This window comes from Staurois parvus, unplaced genomic scaffold (genome assembly GCF_062004578.1).
Source record: "Staurois parvus isolate SC_StPar_1 unplaced genomic scaffold, SC_StPar_1.0 ptg000282l, whole genome shotgun sequence".
Lineage (NCBI taxonomy): Eukaryota > Metazoa > Chordata > Amphibia > Anura > Ranidae > Staurois > Staurois parvus.
In genome coordinates, this window is record NW_028318078.1 from 765,478 (window position 1) to 788,041 (window position 22,564).

General features: G+C 45.2%; 1 protein-coding gene across 1 annotated transcript in view; it reads right to left on the reverse strand.

The window, feature by feature from the left end:
- The window catches only part of SUSD3 (sushi domain containing 3), a 218,543-nt gene that overhangs the window by 59,247 nt on the left and 136,732 nt on the right, over positions 1 to 22,564 (reverse strand). The window contains exon 2 of the mRNA XM_089681844.1: positions 4,985 to 5,173. Within this exon, the coding sequence (XP_089537970.1) occupies positions 4,985 to 5,173 (189 nt within the window). The remainder of the gene's footprint in view (positions 1 to 4,984; positions 5,174 to 22,564) is intronic.

Consider the following 22,564-nt stretch of genomic DNA (forward strand, 5'->3'; position numbering starts at 1 on the left):
AAAAACACCAATAATAAACAACACAAAAACAGCGCAAAATCTAAAATTAAAATAACACAAATAGATAAACACTAAATTTATAATAAGTGTCCGTGAAAAAAAAAATATATATATATATAAGTCCTTATTCCCATCAAAACCAATAAAAAATCAATCAAAAATCTTCCAAATGTGCTTCCACCTATCCACCACGTGAGAAATAATGTTGACCGCACTCACCAGATGGAGGTGAGTAATGAGCCTTATAGGATATAAGCGATCCTATAACCCCTCCAAAGGAACTCAAATCTCCTTCTTCACCCTGCTATGGTATAGCCCTCATCTTCTGTTTCCACTCATGCGTGATAGCGCTTGATAGATTTTTTTCGTACGACCGTCATACCACTGCATAGAACACCCGTCGTTCGTATGCGAAACGACAACATTTTTCACTGTTGTTCAGCCGGATTTTTTCATTCACAATATCGTTATCGGTTAAAACATCCTGCTCGTCAACGAAGAGAAAATTGCTCGATCAGAAGTTCCGCTAAATTTTTCATACAATTTTCTTATCGTGTGTACGGGGCATTGGACTGAAAATGTTTGATGTGATAAATCTATATCACACTCTAATCAGGCTCCAGTGTAGGCAGTAACCTCTAAGGTTCTCATCCTTCCATCCGCATGTTGGATCCTGAGTGGTGTGACTTGATAATGGCAGAGTTAACCCTTGATGTACCAATGCTTTAAAGACCTATATTTAGGGGGTCTAAAAATTTTGGTAAGAGGCTGCAGCATCTTATGAATGGTGATGGAACTCACTGGGAGCATGCAAATCACGTTTGTATGATTTTGGACATTCTTTTGATGAATTTTATTTATATTAGGTTCAGGGACTCACAATTGATTTTTATTTTTTCATGACGCAATGGAAATGTGGAATTATTTATTTAGGCTTGGTTCATACTGATGAGATGCAGAAAACACACAGGAATCGCTGTGTTTCCCACATCACATCACACCGTTCATGTAATCTGCTGCAGGTATCAATAAAAATTTTACAAAACCTCAAAAGCAGTTCGTACAGCGAGTTTGCTTGAACACCCAAGCGATTTGATTCCAGTGCAGCAAAAAAAGAAAGGTGTCTGCACCTTTTTCGTTTGGATGTGATACGATATGAGCCATACAAAATGGTGGGTTCAAATCGTACTGCACAGAATTGCATGTGCTTTGCGATTCCTGTAGAAATCACATGCAATGTGACAGTGTGAACTGGGGCTTAAAGGCACAGAGGACTTGTTTTATTAATGGTTTATTACTTGTGCACTTTATAATTGTTTATCTATTTCAGGTACTTATATAGTGCTGTCAATTTACACAGTGCTTTACATACATATTGTACATTCACATCAGTCCCTAACCCTCAAGGGGTGTACAATCTAAGGTCCCTAACTTACATTCATACACATACTAGGGCCAATTTGGACAGGAATCAATTTACCTACCAGCATGTCTTTGGAGTGGGGGAGGAAACCAGAGCACCCGGAGGAAACCCCACACAAGCACAGGGGGAACATGCAAACTGCATGCAGGAGGTGCCATGGTCAGGAATTGAACCTATGACCCATTTACTACAAGGCAGACATGCTAACCATTAAGCCACTGTGCTGCCCCATAATTGTTTATATACTGATTGTTTATATATAGCGTAACACATGTGATTTACATAACCCACTCAAGACAGGACAATTTGGGTTGATTTACCTTTTGTTTCCAATCATTCCCTCTACATAAAATGAAATTGCATTCCAGGGTAAAAATGGAAGTACCTGAACTGGCTGCTGTTCACATAAAAGAGGGAAGGCAAAGAGCTAAAGTAAGTGACTTCTTCTGTCTCCTATATATAGGGTGTATTAGAGCCAGGGCAGCTGTTAGAAACCACGGAGCCCCATACAGCCAACCTGAAAGGGCCCCCTTCCCCCAAAAAAAACCCACAGTTTACTCTGCTTCAGTTATGAATGAACACAGTGAGCGATCAATACTGATCACTCATTGTGTTCATTCAGGAAAGGAAGGGACTAGTGACTGGACACTTCCTCCATTCTCCATCCTGAAGGATCCTATTGCAGCTTGCAGTGTATTACAGCGTGCTTGCAGCTGCTAGTGGGAAGGAGAGGAGGGAAGCCAGCAGCATTGCAAGGGTGAGGGGCCTAGGCAGCAGGGGAAATGTATTGTGCACAGGGAGGGTGATGAGTGTGGCGGGGGTTGACAATTAGTGGAACCCCCTGTATGGCTCTCTCTATTGCAGTTGAAAGCCAGCGGGAGAAGAGAAGAGGCTGGCTATCAGGTGGCTGTAATTTCCCCCACTGTGCCGATCCCCCTCCCTGCCTACATCCTATTCACCCAGCTGCCTGGGCCCCCCTTCTGGCCTGGGCCCCATACAGGAGGACTGGTGGTACCCCCTTATCCATGGCCCTGATTAGAGCAAATCTTTGACAGTTTCATCTTTCAAACACTTGGGAAAAAGTGTGATTTATGAAGTACAATGAATGTCACATAGAAATGAGGATTAGTTGTACTGGCTATACATATAGAAATAATGATGGATCCAGGAGATGCAGAAACACCTTTCAGCTATGTAAATGGGCAGCACAGTGGCTACGTGGTTAGCACTTCCACCTGGCAGCACTAGGGTTGTTAGTTTGAATTCCAACCATAGCACTACCTGCCTGGAGTTGGCATGTTCTCTTGGGTGCTTGCTTGGGTTTCCTCCCATAATACAAAGATATGCTGGTAGGTTTATTGGCTTCTCTCTAAAATTGCCCCTAGTATGTAAATGTATGAATGTGAGGGCCTCAGATTGTATGTGCTATGAAGGCAGGGACTGATGTGAATGTAAATACATGTAAAAGCACTCCGTAAATTAATGGTGCTATATGAGTACCTGCAATAAATAACTAAGGTATCTACTTTACCTGGGAGACCTATGGATTCAAAGGAACGAATGTTTGTGTGCTAAACAAATGAAGCTTACATAGCAGTCATTATAAAGGATTCTTTTTCTATTGCACTAAATCTTTAAAATCTATTTTGAACCCAAATAAATATGCAATCTAGAGAATTTTAGCTATAAGATTTTGGATTATAAAGGAAACCCATCTAAGAGAAGGCAAAGATAGTCTTTATACATATTGTAGATTTATGGAAACCTGTTTCAGAGAATCTAAAATCTTCCTCTTCCTACTGGTGCTACCCATGTGACCAAATTACAGCATTTGATCATGTGATCTCAACTGAAGGGGAGGGTCAACGTTCGGAGTGAGCTGGCTCAATGCCACCTACCAAGGTCTGTCGCTAAGATCACATGACCAAATGTAGATATTTAGTTGTTTCACTTTGAGGAAGAGAGCAATTAAAGCTGTCAGGAATGGACTTGCCAATGGTGGTGGGACTCACTTGCCTTGTGGGCTGCAGTACCTGGGCTAGCCAGCGGGTGTTCTCAGCAACCAGAAGCTCACTCCTGCAATCAGCCATCACCTGAGGCTGATTGCAGGAGGTGTATTTAAGGAATGGCCAGACCTGCAGTCAGTGCCTTGTTGTACTGTTTCGCTTGGCCCCGGTATCCTGATCCTGCTTGCTTCTATCCTGATCCTGCACGAACTCTGCCTGTACTGACCTCGGCTAGTCCTGACCCCTCTCCCGCCTGCTCCTGGTACCTTGTTTGCCTGTTTGCTACCAACCCGGCCTGCCCGACTACGTTTAGTGTTGTATGTATGGTTGTTTGTTGGAGGTTTGGTTTGTTGCACTGTGTTATGTTTTGCACTGCGTTTATGTATTGTTAGTCTTTAATAAATTGTATTGTTTATACTATACCAGAAGCCTGCGTTTCCCTGTGTCAGTCCACACATTTCTGTTCATACCCAGATTCCTGACAAAAGCATTGAAAAAAGTAAAGAAGGCGCTACTACCCATTCAATGCTCATCCCAGGAGCTAGGCAGGTATGTGATGTACAGTTGCCTATCCATTCCAGAATTAAATTAAATTGATCCGCATTACGCCATTGCTCTAAAATCTTTATTTTATTAGATCGACCACAGTAAAAACATCACAGATACAAAGGTTGACGCGTTTCGGCTTAACAAGCCAACTAAGGATTGTAAGCCGAAACGTGTCAACCTTTATACCTGTGATGTTTTTACTGTGGTCAGCTTACTAAAACAAAGATTTTAGAGCAATGGCGGTAATGCGGATAAAACAAAAATAAAACAAAGAATTTAGAGCAATGGTGGTAGTGCGGATTGATTTAATTCAATTAAAGCATTGCAAAAGATAGGTAAGTGTCAACTTTGTCTACTTTATATATTATTTAGGGGTTGTTATTTTAAGGCATGCTTGCAATAAGACTATATGGTGCTTTAAAAAATTCACAATACATTTTAATTTGCTGTGATTTCACTCATATATCATTATACTCTCAATCAGCAGTGGATCCGTGAACCCCACTATATCGGAGTACAATGAAAAAGATGCCACTAAACTGTTCATTCAGTTTTTTCTTGCAGCTGTGTCTGTTCACAGCAGACTACCTCCGATCCATCAAATTTAGTTTGAAAAAAAAATTGATATGGAAGCAGACCTCTTCCACTTTTTTACCAGACCTGGATGGACTTTGAGGTGATCGGATGTAAATGGACGCACATCCATCTACATTTGGCTGCTCAAAGACCTTCTGATCAGGTCTGTCTGAAGAACCACCTGTGAGAAAGGAGCCTAATGATGTTACACAAGTCATTGATACAATCAGGGAGGGTAATACAGTTTAATTACATTGTAATGAATACAGAGGTGAATGAAATTGCATCTCTTGTACCTATCTGCAGTTTAGCTATAACCGAAAATCCTAGAGCTGTATAGCATCCTTGCTAACCACTCAACTTCATAAACTTTTCACTGAATTTATTATAACTACAATGAAAAAATGAGAAAGTAAAGTCATTTTCTTACGTTTACATGTTGGAGCTCCAGACGTCCATAAGGTGCTGTTCCCCTTCCAGACACAAGTTGTTAACCCTTCACCGACCAGCTGATAGGAAGAGGCACACTGGAACATAATAACAGTCCCCACTGACGAGCCATTGCCGTGCACAATATGGTAGGAACCTGACTCGGGCGCCACAATCTTTTTACACTGACCTAGAAACAAGCACAAAGAACAGCTACAATGATTGCCTGCATTTCAAATAATCAATAGACAGGAGGCTGAGCATGTAGGCCATAAATAAGAGGTCAGCCCTAAATAATCCTCCACACTTTCATGCTACGCAGAGCAGAAAGTGTCTATAAAGCAATCTGTAAATTCACTGATCCTTTTTTCTTTCTTTTTTTTTTTTTACTACTGAAAAAGGCAATGCACTGTGACTGGTACATTGCTGTGATTACTGTTTCATTATTGTGACACCTTTTTGTTTTTAAAGGAAACCTGCCATGAGAGAGATATGGAGGCCACCATTGGTGACCAGGAAAAGGTTCTTTAGCACCCTAGCTAAAGATACTAAAGTACACCCCCTCCCCCATTTTGAGATTGTCAATGGAATGGCAACCCATAAGGAGCAGTGAGCCTACTATACTTGCTTTATAGACTCCCTTTCATCCTCTCTGCATGGGCTGCAAACCACAGTGTGTCCCCACTTTTAGAAGCCATATGAGCCCACTGAGGCTTGTACTATTTGACCCTTACTAAGGTTGGCTGAAACAGGAAACAATCTCTATGAAATGGGGGGGGAGATAATCCTTATGGCCCAAACTAATATTTATATTTTTGCTATACACTTATTTTGTTGGTTATAACTTTGTCATTATTAAAAAGGGAAATCCAGTAAAATACTAACTATACTTAAACCTGCTCCCATTCTAAGTCCTATTCTACCCTTTAAAGGAAAGATCTGTATACTTACCTATTCTGAGGGTGCACCAATGCAATCACGTAATTGGCTCTCAGTGGTGGCTTCAATGTAGAGGAGGGACAGCCGACAATGGATTTCCCACAGTTAGCCTACGGGGGATGTCACTGGCAGGTACTGCAGTGTCGGAGTCCTCTCCTCTTCACTGAAGCCGGCACTGAAGTGATCATGTGACCGGACCAGAGCGCCCTTTCCTTTACAAGGTAGCTAGAATACGCTTACAATGGGGGTGGCAGCAGGTCTGAATATAGTTAGCATTTGACTTTTTTTTAGAACACAAAACATTTTATTTTCTATGCAATCTATAGACAGAATTATCTAACAAAAGAACATTTTTCTTCTTATTTTCGACCAGTGTAAATGTTAACAAAAAAATTTCAACAACAAAGTTTATCATGAGATGGTGGCAGTCAAATTCCCTCTACCCCAGGGTGTGTTGCACTGTTCCATGACTTTGGGGGAGGAGTATGGGTTCCCTTGATCAAGGTCAGGCAGTCAACAAGATGATGGCAGCTGTGCTTTTGCCCTCGGTAGTCCACTGGTCACCAGGATGGTGGCCCTTTCCAAGTGACTTCAGCGATGTAGTAGGGTGGCACCACCCCTTGAAAGATTGGAGTAAAAAATGGGAAATATGGATATGATGTGAATCATGTAGAGAGGTGTTGCAATGTCCCGTGCTCCAACCCACAGATAATGAAGATGAAATATTGATATAAAGATTGGTGTTTTTACTCTTTTTTTTATGGCTCTATTTGACCTGTTCCACATTTTTGTAGCATTATCGTTACATGTATTCTTATCAGTAGCAGCTAATCAAAACAATATAACTCACTTCCTTTTATAAAATTATTGAATTAATATTGAGCAAAATTAAGTGCAGCCTATTGGTTCAGCCCTCCACAACAGTCCCAGTTTCTCATGTGATCATGTATCTAAATGACTTGCCCACCCCTGGTCTATAAGAACATCTCAAACTTTTGGACATCCCTATCCTCATCCTTGTTTGGGGTAATAAGTTTTTGGGTTGGATTTTCTCGGTCCGTCACTCAAACTTCGGCATACAGTACATACACTATGTGGGACATTTATAAAGAAAATTAGTGCCACAACTTGATACAAAAGAGACTCTCATTTAGCAAAGTACTGTATATCTGACAGATATTCGGTGTACTTGCAACCCCTGACCCTTGAATTCTGGGCAGCAAATTCAGACAGATGCTCAGGGGATTGTAACAGATATAGCAATGAAGATGAGACAGAATTTTACATGCAGAAGTACAATTAAGAAATGGTCAGGGGCAGGTTGCACTGCTACTTTTGAGTAGCAGAAGGAGTTACTGCCCTTTACTTTGTGTGTGTGTGGGAGGGGGGGGGCAGGGGTTGGGAGAAGAGATACTTCTTTTACATAAAATAGTGAAGAACCAGCCTCACTGACAGGGAATATGTCCCTCTAGCCAATGGGGCCTTATGTCCCTGATAACCAATACTCATAATTAGGAGCAAAACTAGGAAGATTAGGCTGGCTGAACCCTTAAATATGTAAGATAAATACAAAAACTTAGGAGTGTATTTATAAAAAAACCCCCCCCAAAAAAAGTTAAAAAAATTCAAAGCTATTTGTCCAGTAAAACTGCTGGAACATTTGTTCTATGTGAATGGGGCAATTCATTCATAAAAAATAAAGTGGTTTGGGAAAATACAACACTATGGCCACTAGATGGAACTGACAGTCATAGGAAATGCATACTTATTTCCTAGGATCCTCCCTCTACTGGCCATAATGCACTATTTTCCTGAATCACTCCTTTTTTTTTTTTTATGTATGACTAAGGATCAACCTGTACAGAAAATAGAAGAACATTCAATGTTGCCACATTTATAAAGAACAAATGTATCAGCAGTTTTGCTGGATGAATAGCTATGCAGATTTTTTTTATAACTACACCCCTAAAAGTAGTTTTAAATCCTATTATTAAAAGAATGATTTTTACTTAAATATATATTAGCTGTTTAAGGATTATATCATTGATGAAATACCTTTATTTTACTTCTCTAGCTTGCTCTTCTAGATGTACTGCCCCCCACACACACCTCTTCTCCGTGGCCCATTCTCTTTTGTGCTCCACATAAATGATAGCATTGGCTGTCAGTCATAGTCTGTAGGTGGGTCACATGGTTTCTGTAGCAGAGACACTGTGCCGCATGTGTGTGCCTGTGTCTTTACATTGATCTGTAGTCCAAGCTGGGGGAGTGAGCACTTTGTGGTGGCTCCATAGGGATCCTGGTAGTTAATGGAGCCACCTCAAAGGAGGAAGGCAAGCTGGGGAATTATTAAGACAGCTCCAGGGAAGTAGAGATGACACTGGCAGCAAACTTTTTGGACATATGGCAATGTAAATATTAGCAGCAATGTGTTAATATTTTTTTACTTGGGTTAAGTAACACTTTAGGCATGTTTAGATGTTTCTTTACTTTTACATATTAACAATATCTTTAAGAAAACTAATGCAATAAATAAAAACTACAATGGATTTATATCAATTTTTCCAGGTTTATACATTTCTGAACTGATATTAAGCATGTGTTTGATACTATATGTAAGCTTTCTTTTTCAAATAAACTTTTTTTTACATAACACAAGATTCCCAGAGTGCCATAGGTTAAGGAGAAAGCAAAGCATACGTTGTCTCTAGAGATGAGCGAATCGAAGTAGGCGAAGTGGAATTCGTTTCGAATATTAGGAAAATTTATCCGAAAATAAGCAGACTTCGGATGCGCGAATCGAAATTTTTCCTAAAATGGCGGCGACATGTGCGGCGACGGAGCGGGGATGTCTGGGAAGGCGCGCAGACAAGGCGCGCTGACCCATAATGCATTCATTCATGACATGTGATCGCATTAGCCAATCAGCAGCCAGCCAGCCAGCACAGTGTAATGGTCGAGCTATAAATAGCGGCCATTTTAGAATTCTCCATTTGCCTCCAGTCATTCAACAGAGGCAGACCTGGCTGTATGCAGGGAGAGAGTTAGGGACACAGAAACGTTACTTAGGGACAGAGAAACGTTAGTTAGGGCCACAGAATCGTTACTTAGGGCCATAGAAACGTTACATAGAGCCACAGAAACGTTTACTTAGGGCCACAGAATTGTTACTCACGGACAGACAGAATTGTTACTGAGGGATACAGAATTGTTACTGAGGGCCACAGAATCGTTACTTAGGGCCACAGAAACGTTACTTAGGGCCACAGAATTGTTACTTAGGGACAGACACAGAACTGTTACTGAGGGACACAATTTGTTATCGTAAGTTAGGGCCACAGAAACGTTACTTAGGGACACAGAATTGTTACTCAGGGACAGACAGAATTGTTACTGAGGGATACAGAATTGTTACTGAGGGCCACAGAATCGTTACTTAGGGCCACAGAAACGTTACTTAGGGCCACAGAATTGTTACTTAGGGACAGACACAGAATTGTTACTGAGGGACACAATTTGTTACTGAGGGCCACAGAATCGTTACTTAGGGCCACAGAATTGTTACTTAGGGACAGACACAGAATTGTTACTGAGGGACACAGATTTGTTACTGAGGGCCACAGAATCGTTACTTAGGGCCACAGAAACGTTACTTAGGGCCACAGAATTGTTACTTAGGGACAGACACAGAATTGTTACTGAGGGCCACAGAATCGTTACTTAGGGCCACAGAATTGTTACTTAGGGACAGACACAGAATTGTTAGTGAGGGACACAGATTTGTTACTGAGGGCCACAGAATCGTTACTTAGGGCCACAGAAACGTTACTTAGGGCCACAGAATTGTTACTTAGGGACAGACACAGAATTGTTATTGAGGGACACAGAATTGTTACTGAGGGCCACAGAAACGTTACTTAGGGCCACAGAAACGTTACTTAGGGCCACAGAATTGTTACTTAGGGACAGACACAGAATTGTTATTGAGGGACACAGAATTGTTACTAAGGGCCACAGAAACGTTACTTAGGACCACAGAAACGTTACTTAGGGCCACAGAATCGTTACTTAGGGCCACAGAAACGTTACTTAGGGCCACAGAAAAGTTACTTAGGGACACAGAATTGTTACTCAGGGACAGACAGAATTGTTACTGAGGGATACAGAATTGTTACTGAGGGCCACAGAAACGTTACTTAGGGCCACAGAATTGTTACTTAGGGACAGACACAGAATTGTTAGTGAGGGACACAGATTTGTTACTGAGGGCCACAGAATCGTTACTTAGGGCCACAGAAACGTTACTTAGGGCCACAGAATTGTTACTTAGGGACAGACACAGAATTGTTATTGAAGGACACAGAATTGTTACTGAGGGCCACAGAACCGTTACTTAGGGCCACAGAACCGTTAGGGCCACAGAATCGTTACTTAGGGCCACAGAATCGTTACTTAGGGCCACAGAAACGTTACTTAGGGACACAGAATTGTTACTCAGGGACAGACAGAATTGTTACTGAGGGATACAGAATTGTTACTGAGGGCCACAGAATTGTTACTTAGGGCCACAGAAACGTTACTTAGGGCCACAGAATTGTTACTTAGGGACAGACAAAATTGTTACTGAGGGACACAGATTTGTTACTGAGGGCCACAGAATCGTTACTTAGGGCCACAGAATTGTTACTTAGGGACAGACACAGAATTGTTACTGAGGGACACAGATTTGTTACTGAGGGCCACAGAATCGTTACTTAGGGCCACAGAAACGTTACTTAGGGCCACAGAATTGTTACTTAGGGACAGACACAGAATTGTTATTGAGGGACACAGAATTGTTACTGAGGGCCACAGAACCGTTACTTAGGGCCACAGAAATGTTACTTAGGGCCACAGAATTGTTACTTAGGGACAGACACAGAATTGTTACTGAGGGACACAGAATCGTTACTTAGGGCCACAGAATTGTTACTTAGGGACAGACACAGAATTGTTAGTGAGGGACACAGATTTGTTACTGAGGGCCACAGAATCGTTACTTAGGGCCACAGAAACGTTACTTAGGGCCACAGAATTGTTACTTAGGGACAGACACAGAATTGTTATTGAGGGACACAGAATTGTTACTGAGGGCCACAGAAACGTTACTTAGGGCCACAGAAACATTACTTAGGGCCACAGAATTGTTACTTAGGGACAGACACAGAATTGTTATTGAGGGACACAGAATTGTTACTAAGGGCCACAGAAACGTTACTTAGGGCCACAGAAACGTTACTTAGGGCCACAGAATCGTTACTTAGGGCCACAGAAACGTTACTTAGGGCCACAGAAAAGTTACTTAGGGACACAGAATTGTTACTCAGGGACAGACAGAATTGTTACTGAGGGATACAGAATTGTTACTGAGGGCCACAGAATCGTTACTTAGGGCCACAGAAACGTTACTTAGGGCCACAGAATTGTTACTTAGGGACAGACACAGAATTGTTAGTGAGGGACACAGATTTGTTACTGAGGGCCACAGAATCGTTACTTAGGGCCACAGAAACGTTACTTAGGGCCACAGAATTGTTACTTAGGGACAGACACAGAATTGTTATTGAGGGACACAGAATTGTTACTGAGGGCCACAGAACCGTTACTTAGGGCCACAGAACTGTTAGGGCCACAGAATCGTTACTTAGGGCCACAGAATCGTTACTTAGGGCCACAGAAACGTTACTTAGGGACACAGAATTGTTACTCAGGGACAGACAGAATTGTTACTGAGGGATACATAATTGTTACTGAGGGCCACAGAATTGTTACTTAGGGCCACAGAAACGTTACTTAGGGCCACAGAATTGTTACTTAGGGACAGACAGAATTGTTACTGAGGGACACAGATTTGTTACTGAGGGCCACAGAATCGTTACTTAGGGCCACAGAATTGTTACTTAGGGACAGACACAGAAGTGTTACTGAGGGACACAGATTTGTTACTGAGGGCCACAGAATCGTTACTTAGGGCCACAGAAACGTTACTTAGGGCCACAGAATTGTTACTTAGGGACAGACACAGAATTGTTATTGAGGGACACAGAATTGTTACTGAGGGCCACAGAACCGTTACTTAGGGCCACAGAAATGTTACTTAGGGCCACAGAATTGTTACTTAGGGACAGACACAGAATTGTTACTGAGGGACACAGATTTGTTACTGAGGGCCACAGAATCGTTACTTAGGGCCACAGAATTGTTACTTAGGGACAGACACAGAATTGTTAGTGAGGGACACAGATTTGTTACTGAGGGCCACAGAATCGTTACTTAGGGCCACAGAAACGTTACTTAGGGCCACAGAATTGTTACTTAGGGACAGACACAGAATTGTTATTGAGGGACACAGAATTGTTACTGAGGGCCACAGAACCGTTACTTAGGGCCACAGAAACGTTACTTAGGGCCACAGAATTGTTACTTAGGGACAGACACAGAATTGTTACTGAGGGACACAGATTTGTTACTGAGGGCCACAGAATCGTTACTTAGGGCCACAGAATTGTTACTTAGGGACAGACACAGAATTGTTAGTGAGGGACACAGATTTGTTACTGAGGGCCACAGAAACGTTACTTAGGGCCACAGAATCGTTACTTAGGGCCACAGAAACGTTACTTAGGGCCACAGAAACTTTACTTAGGGCCACAGAAACGTTACTTAGGGACACAGAATTGTTACTCAGGGACAGACACAGAATTGTTACTGAGGGATACAGAATTGTTACTGAGGGCCACAGAAACGTTACTTAGGGCCACAGAAACGTTACTTAGGGCCACAGAATTGTTACTTAGGGACAGACACAGAACTGTTACTGAGGGACACAGAACCGTTACTTAGGGCCACAGAAACGTTACTTAGGGACACAGAATTGTTACTCAGGGACAGACACAGAATTGTTACTGAGGGACACAGAATTGTTACTGAGGGCCACAGAACTGTTACTGAGGGCCACAGAACTGTTACTTAGGGCCACAGAAACGTTACTTAGGGCCACAGAAACGTTACTTAGGGCTACAGAAACGTTACTTAGGGACACAGAATCGTTACTTAGGGCCACAGAAACGTTACTTAGGGCCACAGAAACGTTACTTAGGGACACAGAAACGTTACTTAGGGACACAGAATTGTTACTCAGGGACAGACACAGAATTGTTACTGAGGGACACAGATTTGTTACTGAGGGACACAGAATTGTTACTGAGGGACACAGAATTGTTACTCAGGGACACAGAATTGTTACTCAGGGACACAGAATTGTTACTGAGGGACACAGAATTGTTACTCAGGGACACAGAATTGTTACTCAGGGACAGACACAGAATTGTTACTCAGGGATACAGAATTGTTACTGAGGGCCACAGAATCGTTACTTAGGGCCACAGAAACGTTACTTAGGGCCACAGAATTGTTACTTAGGGACAGACACAGAATTGTTAGTGAGGGACACAGATTTGTTACTGAGGGCCACAGAATCGTTACTTAGGGCCACAGAAACGTTACTTAGGGCCACAGAATTGTTACTTAGGGACAGACACAGAATTGTTATTGAGGGACACAGAATTGTTACTGAGGGCCACAGAACCGTTACTTAGGGCCACAGAACCGTTAGGGCCACAGAATCGTTACTTAGGGCCACAGAATCGTTACTTAGGGCCACAGAAACGTTACTTAGGGACACAGAATTGTTACTCAGGGACAGACAGAATTGTTACTGAGGGATACAGAATTGTTACTGAGGGCCACAGAATTGTTACTTAGGGCCACAGAAACGTTACTTAGGGCCACAGAATTGTTACTTAGGGACAGACAGAATTGTTACTGAGGGACACAGATTTGTTACTGAGGGCCACAGAATCGTTACTTAGGGCCACAGAATTGTTACTTAGGGACAGACACAGAAGTGTTACTGAGGGACACAGATTTGTTACTGAGGGCCACAGAATCGTTACTTAGGGCCACAGAAACGTTACTTAGGGCCACAGAATTGTTACTTAGGGACAGACACAGAATTGTTATTGAGGGACACAGAATTGTTACTGAGGGCCACAGAACCGTTACTTAGGGCCACAGAAATGTTACTTAGGGCCACAGAATTGTTACTTAGGGACAGACACAGAATTGTTACTGAGGGACACAGATTTGTTACTGAGGGCCACAGAATCGTTACTTAGGGCCACAGAATTGTTACTTAGGGACAGACACAGAATTGTTAGTGAGGGACACAGATTTGTTACTGAGGGCCACAGAATCGTTACTTAGGGCCACAGAAACGTTACTTAGGGCCACAGAATTGTTACTTAGGGACAGACACAGAATTGTTATTGAGGGACACAGAATTGTTACTGAGGGCCACAGAACCGTTACTTAGGGCCACAGAAATGTTACTTAGGGCCACAGAATTGTTACTTAGGGACAGACACAGGATTGTTACTGAGGGACACAGATTTGTTACTGAGGGCCACAGAATCGTTACTTAGGGCCACAGAATTGTTACTTAGGGACAGACACAGAATTGTTACTGAGGGACACAGATTTGTTACTGAGGGCCACAGAAACGTTACTTAGGGCCACAGAATCGTTACTTAGGGCCACAGAAACGTTACTTAGGGCCACAGAAACGTTACTTAGGGCCACAGAAACTTTACTTAGGGCCACAGAATTGTTACTTAGGGACACAGAATTGTTACTCAGGGACAGACACAGAATTGTTACTGAGGGATACAGAATTGTTACTGAGGGCCACAGAAACGTTACTTAGGGCCACAGAAACGTTACTTAGGGCCACAGAAACGTTACTTAGGGCCACAGAATTGTTACTTAGGGACAGACACAGAACTGTTACTGAGGGACACAGAACCGTTACTTAGGGCCACAGAAACGTTACTTAGGGACACAGAATTGTTACTCAGGGACAGACACAGAATTGTTACTGAGGGATACAGAATTGTTACTGAGGGCCACAGAAACGTTACTTAGGGCCACAGAAACGTTACTTAGGGCCACAGAATTGTTACTTAGGGACACAGAATTGTTACTCAGGGACAGACACAGAATTGTTACTGAGGGACACAGAATTGTTACTGAGGGCCACAGAACTGTTACTGAGGGCCACAGAACTGTTACTTAGGGCCACAGAAACGTTACTTAGGGCCACAGAAACGTTACTTAGGGCTACAGAAACGTTACTTAGGGACACAGAATCGTTACTTAGGGCCACAGAAACGTTACTTAGGGCCACAGAAACGTTACTTAGGGACACAGAAACGTTACTTAGGGACACAGAATTGTTACTCAGGGACAGACACAGAATTGTTACTGAGGGACACAGATTTGTTACTGAGGGACACAGAATTGTTAGTGAGGGACACAGAATTGTTACTCAGGGACACAGAATTGTTACTCAGGGACACAGAATTGTTACTGAGGGACACAGAATTGTTACTGAGGGACACAGGATTGTTACTCAGGGACACAGAATTGTTACTCAGGGACAGACACAGAATTGTTACTCAGGGACAGACACAGAATTGTTACTGAGGGACACAGAACTGTTACTTAGGGCCACAGAAACGTTACTTAGGGCCACAGAAACGTTACTTAGGGCTACAGAAACGTTACTTAGGGACACAGAATCGTTACTTAGGGCCACAGAAACGTTACTTAGGGCCACAGAAACGTTACTTAGGGACACAGAAACGTTACTTAGGGACACAGAATTGTTACTCAGGGACAGACACAGAATTGTTACTGAGGGACACAGATTTGTTACTGAGGGACACAGAATTGTTACTGAGGGACACAGAATTGTTACTCAGGGACACAGAATTGTTACTCAGGGACACAGAATTGTTACTGAGGGACACAGAATTGTTACTCAGGGACACAGAATTGTTACTCAGGGACAGACACAGAATTGTTACTCAGGGATACAGAATTGTTACTGAGGGCCACAGAATCGTTACTTAGGGCCACAGAAACGTTACTTAGGGCCACAGAATTGTTACTTAGGGACAGACACAGAATTGTTAGTGAGGGACACAGATTTGTTACTGAGGGCCACAGAATCGTTACTTAGGGCCACAGAAACGTTACTTAGGGCCACAGAATTGTTACTTAGGGACAGACACAGAATTGTTATTGAGGGACACAGAATTGTTACTGAGGGCCACAGAACCGTTACTTAGGGCCACAGAACCGTTAGGGCCACAGAATCGTTACTTAGGGCCACAGAATCGTTACTTAGGGCCACAGAAACGTTACTTAGGGACACAGAATTGTTACTCAGGGACAGACAGAATTGTTACTGAGGGATACAGAATTGTTACTGAGGGCCACAGAATTGTTACTTAGGGCCACAGAAACGTTACTTAGGGCCACAGAATTGTTACTTAGGGACAGACAGAATTGTTACTGAGGGACACAGATTTGTTACTGAGGGCCACAGAATCGTTACTTAGGGCCACAGAATTGTTACTTAGGGACAGACACAGAAGTGTTACTGAGGGACACAGATTTGTTACTGAGGGCCACAGAATCGTTACTTAGGGCCACAGAAACGTTACTTAGGGCCACAGAATTGTTACTTAGGGACAGACACAGAATTGTTATTGAGGGACACAGAATTGTTACTGAGGGCCACAGAAATGTTACTTAGGGCCACAGAATTGTTACTTAGGGACAGACACAGAATTGTTACTGAGGGACACAGATTTGTTACTGAGGGCCACAGAATCGTTACTTAGGGCCACAGAATTGTTACTTAGGGACAGACACAGAATTGTTAGTGAGGGACACAGATTTGTTACTGAGGGCCACAGAATCGTTACTAAGGGCCACAGAAACGTTACTTAGGGCCACAGAATTGTTACTTAGGGACAGACACAGAATTGTTATTGAGGGACACAGAATTGTTACTGAGGGCCACAGAACCGTTACTTAGGGCCACAGAAACGTTACTTAGGGCCACAGAATTGTTACTTAGGGACAGACACAGAATTGTTACTGAGGGACACAGATTTGTTACTGAGGGCCACAGAATCGTTACTTAGGGCCACAGAATTGTTACTTAGGGACAGACACAGAATTGTTAGTGAGGGACACAGATTTGTTACTGAGGGCCACAGAAACGTTACTTAGGGCCACAGAATCGTTACTTAGGGCCACAGAAACGTTACTTAGGGCCACAGAAACTTTACTTAGGGCCACAGAATTGTTACTTAGGGACACAGAATTGTTACTCAGGGACAGACACAGAATTGTTACTGAGGGATACAGAATTGTTACTGAGGGCCACAGAAACGTTACTTAGGGCCACAGAAACGTTACTTAGGGCCACAGAAACGTTACTTAGGGCCACAGAATTGTTACTTAGGGACAGACACAGAACTGTTACTGAGGGACACAGAACCGTTACTTAGGGCCACAGAAACGTTACTTAGGGACACAGAATTGTTACTCAGGGACAGACACAGAATTGTTACTGAGGGACACAGAATTGTTACTGAGGGCCACAGAACTGTTACTGAGGGCCACAGAACTGTTACTTAGGGCCACAGAAACGTTACTTAGGGCCACAGAAACGTTACTTAGGGCTACAGAAACGTTACTTAGGGACACAGAATCGTTACTTAGGGCCACAGAAACGTTACTTAGGGCCACAGAAACGTTACTTAGGGACACAGAAACGTTACTTAGGGACACAGAATTGTTACTCAGGGACAGACACAGAATTGTTACTGAGGGACACAGATTTGTTACTGAGGGACACAGAATTGTTACTGAGGGACACAGAATTGTTACTCAGGGACACAGAATTGTTACTCAGGGACACAGAATTGTTACTGAGGGACACAGAATTGTTACTGAGGGACACAGGATTGTTACTCAGGGACACAGAATTGTTACTCAGGGACAGACACAGAATTGTTACTCAGGGACAGACACAGAATTGTTACTGAGGGACACAGAATTGTTACTGAGGGACACAGATTTGTTACTGAGGGACACAGAACCGTTACTTAGGGCCACAGAACCATTACTTAGGGCCACAGAATCGTTACTTAGGGACACAGAATTGTTACTGAGGGACACAGAATTGTTACTGAGGGACACAGAATTGTTACTCAGGGACACAGAATTGTTACTCAGGGACACAGAATTGTTACTGAGGGACACAGAATTGTTACTCAGGGACACAGAATTGTTACTCAGGGACAGACACAGAATTGTTACTGAGGGACACAGAATTGTTACTGAGGGCCACAGAATTGTTACTGAGGGCCACAGAACTGTTACTTAGGGCCACAGAAACGTTACTCAGGGACACAGAATTGTTACTCAGGGACAGACACAGAATTGTTACTCAGGGACACAGAATCGTTTAATTAAAGAGTATGTCAGACAACATGCAGAGGAGTGGCAGAGGAGGCAATGTTTTAGGAGCGAGCAGACGTGGCAGCAGAGGAAGGGGTCGAGGCAGCACTATTCGCAGCCAGAGGCCAGTGCTCCCGGTGTCATCCAGCGGTCGTGTCTCCACCGACAACCCTGCCGTCATTGATTGGTTGGCTCGGTCGTCTTCCTCTTCCCAGGTCACCTCTGACACCTACAGCCTACGGTCGGTGGGTACGTCAGACACAACCGTTAGTTGGCATGGCCCGGGACCAAGCCCACTGAAATCACGTGTCCTCTACCTGCCCCTGTCCTTTGGTGTTCCCTCACCAAGCGAAGTATCGCATGCTGTGGGCTCAGCCCCACTGTACAGTGAGGAAGAGCAAACAGAGGGCGGTCAGGAACGGGGGGAGACATCCGCCTCTTCAGCAGCCAGGCGAAGAAGTAGTGGTGAGGAGAGTGGCTCGGTAGCCGGTCTAGAGACAGGTCTGTCTCCTGACCCACACGCAGCCGAGGGGGCTAGTAGTGAGGCGGAGACCCTAATTGATGATGAGGAGGCTGATCGCACTTGGCAGCCTCGTCGTCATCAGGCTATTGCTTCCGCATCATCAGGAGAAGAGGGTGGCAGCTTGGCAGCGAGCAAAACAGTCGGTGGGTTGCCCAGGAGGCAGCAGGGTCGCAGCAGTGTCAGTGGAGGCAAACGGCCACGGAGTACAGCACCAGCTCCACTGCAGCCTACCACCACGGCCAGTAGTGGTGCCGGTGTGCACGGAGGAAGCAGCAGTCAGCCAGTGAGGAGTATCGGGGGCAAAGTTTCCTACTCGGCGGTGTGGCAATTTTTTGTCAAGCCGCCCGAGGAAGTAAACGTAGCCGTATGTCGACTATGTGGCCAGAAAGTCAAGCGTGGCCAGGGGGCCCATGTTGGGACTACAGCGTTGCGGCAGCATATGCAGCGTCGCCATTTGGTGGCCTGGGAAAACCGTGATAAAGATACGGCGGTTCTGCCCGCCCCAGCCCCCGCTCCATCACCCGCAACCGTTACTTGCTCCGTCACCCGACGTCAATCGCCCTCTATCAGCCAGTCAAGGCTCCAACACCTCTGCTGAGGGGAGTTGTCGCTCGTTGGCATCTTCCGCTCGTTCAGATGCTCCTTCTCCTGCTACTCCTGTTCACGGATTCCGTCAGCAGTCTTTCTTGGAATCCGTTTCCAAGAGACAACAGTTTGCGAGCACGCACCCGACGGTGCAAAAGCTGAACGTCCTCCTGTCCAAGTTGCTGGTGCTGCAGTCCCTCCCTTTCCAAGTGGTGGACTCAGCACCTTTCCGAGAAATGATGGCTTGTGCCGCGCCGCGGTGGAGAGTGCCAAGCCGTCATTTCTTCGCCAAAAAGGCAGTGCCAGCCCTGCATTCACATGTAGAAGAGATGGTGGGCCAGTCTTTAAGCATGTCGGTCTCTGCCAAAGTGCACGGCAGTGCCGACGTGTGGAGCTGTAACTACGGTCAGGGACAGTACATGTCATTTACGGCCCACTGGGTGAACGTGGTGCCGTCACAGCCGCACCAGCAACTTGGACAGGTCACGCCGCTTTTGCCTCCACGTTTGCACGTCCTTGGTCCACAAAACATGTCCGCCTCTACCACCTCTTCTTCCTTCGTGTCCTCAGCCGCCACCCCCGTGCCAAGTCCCATTACCCGACCGGCATATCACATGTGCAGGGCGCAACGGTGTCACGCTGTGCTGCACCTGGTATGCCTTGGCGAACGTAGTCACACAGGGGAGGAACTTCTGAGTGTAATGAACAGAGAAATCGACAGATGGCTGTCTCCGCGCAAACTGAAAATCGGAACCATGTTGACCGACAACGGAAAGAACATGGTGTCTGCTCTGCGTCAAGGAAGGTTGGGCCATGCGCCATGCATGGCTCACGTGTTCAATCTGGTTGTCAAGCGGTTCCTAAAATCCACCATCCCACTGCAAGACATCCTTAAAATGTCACGTAAACTTTGCATGCATTTCAGCCATTCCTACACCGCAAAGCACACCCTCCTTGAGCTGCAGCGGCAGAACGGAATTCCACAGCATCGCCTGATCTGTGACGTTGCAACAAGGTGGAATTCAACCCTACACGTGTTAGACCGCCTTTACGAACAGCGAAAGGCCATCACCGATTTCCTGATGTTAAAAGCGGATAAAGGTACTCCCCTGTGTAACTTCGATGTCAGCCATTGGCAGCTCATGCGTGACACCTGCCGCATGCTCAGGCCCTTTGAGGAGGCCACGCTATTCGTGAGTCGGCAGGACTATGGGATGAACGACGTCATTCCTCTGTTGCACGTCCTGGAACAAATGCTGTTAACAATGGCTGGTCAGGGTGCGGTAGACATGGCGCACAGATCTCAACGCCACATGACCCCTGTGGGGGCAGGACAGGAAGAAGAGGAGGAGGTAGAGGAGGACATTTGTGCTCAGGAATTATTGAGTGAAATGGGTGGTTTTTCCACTCAGCGGACAGGAGTGGAGGAGCAGGAGCATGTGGTAGAGGAGGAGGAGGAGGAGACAGAGGACCCAGACGCACCGTGGCAGTATGCTGTGGAGATGGAGGCAGGGAGTCCCTTGCATTCCTTGGCACAAATGGCCCATAGCATGCTCGGTTGCTTGCGTAGCGACAGCCGAATAATAACCATCAGACAGAGGGATGACTTTTGGCTGTCCACCTTGTTGGACCCTTGCTACCGTTCAAAAATGGTGGCCTTTTTCACACCTGCTGAGAGGGAGGCCAAAATAACGTACTATAAAAACCACCTATGTAGTCAGTTGGTCTCTGCCTTTGTGCGCCAACGTCCATCCTCAGACACTGTGGGCCCTGTGCGCTCGCGTTCCGCTGCCATGGCAGCAGGGGAGGGGTGGGGTGGTAGGAGCAGTGGTAGCTCCACCAGCAGCGGCTGCCTCAGTCTGCAGTCGATGATGAGTAGCTTTCTTCACCAGCGCAGTGAGGAAACTACTAACCAGCCGCAGCAGCATCAGGTGGACCTGGAGCAGGACCTCAAACAACAGGCTTGGGCCTACTTGGACAGCACCCTGCCAACCGAGGTAGACAATCCCCTTGACTACTGGGCAACGAAACTTGACCTTTGGCCCCAACTAGCTGAATTTGCCCTTGAAAGGCTGTCATGCCCGGCCAGTAGCATGGCATCGGAGCGCGTGTTTAGTGCGGCAGGAGGTATTGTAACTCCGCGGAGGACACGACTGTCCACCCAAAGTGTGGAGAGACTCACGTTTGTGAAAATGAATCAGGCGTGGATTAGTCTGGATTTCAAACCACCAGTTCCTGACACAACTGATTAAATCCGCCATGAATCATGCCCCTGCCATGTGCCACTTTCAGGTCTACTCACACTGCTGGTGTGTTCCATTTTTTATCATAGGGTGCTGGCAGATTACGGGCCTCCCATAGCTGCTGCCAGGCCCCTAATCTGCCATGGGCCCCTATACCGCCTCCTCATGCTGTTGCCAAGTCCAGAGTCTCTCATGGGTCCCTGTACGGCCTCCCATTGCTGCTGTCTCCATCGCCACACTCTGCCATGTGCCACTTTCATGTCTCCTCACACTGCTGGTGTGTTCCATTTTTTGTCATAGGGTGCTGGCAGATTACGGGCCTCCCATAGCTGCTGCCAGGCCCCTAATCTGCCATGGGCCCCTGTACCGCCTCCTCATGCTGCTGCCAGGTCCAGAGTCTCTCATGGGTCCCTGTACGGCCTCCCATTGCTGCTGTCTCCATCACCACACTCTGCCATGTGCCACTTTCAGGTCTCCTCACACACTGCTGGTGTGTTCAATTTTTTGTCATAGGGTGCTGGCAGATTACGGGCCTCCCATAGCTGCTGCCAGGCCCCTAATCTGCCATGGGCCCCTGTACCGCATCCTCATGCTGCTGCCAGGTCCACAGTGTCTCATGCCATGTGCCACTTTCAGGTCTCCTCACACTGCTGGTGTGTTGAATTTTTTGACATAGGGTGCTGGCAGATTACGGGCCTCCTATAGCTGCTGCCAGGCCCCTAATCTGCCATGGGCCCCTATACCGCCTCCTCATGCTGCTGCCAGGTCCAGAGTCTCTCATGGGTCCCTGTACGGCCTCCCATTGCTGCTGTCTCCATCGCCACACTCTGCCATGTGCCACTTTCAGGTCTCCTCACACTATGGTGTGTTCAAT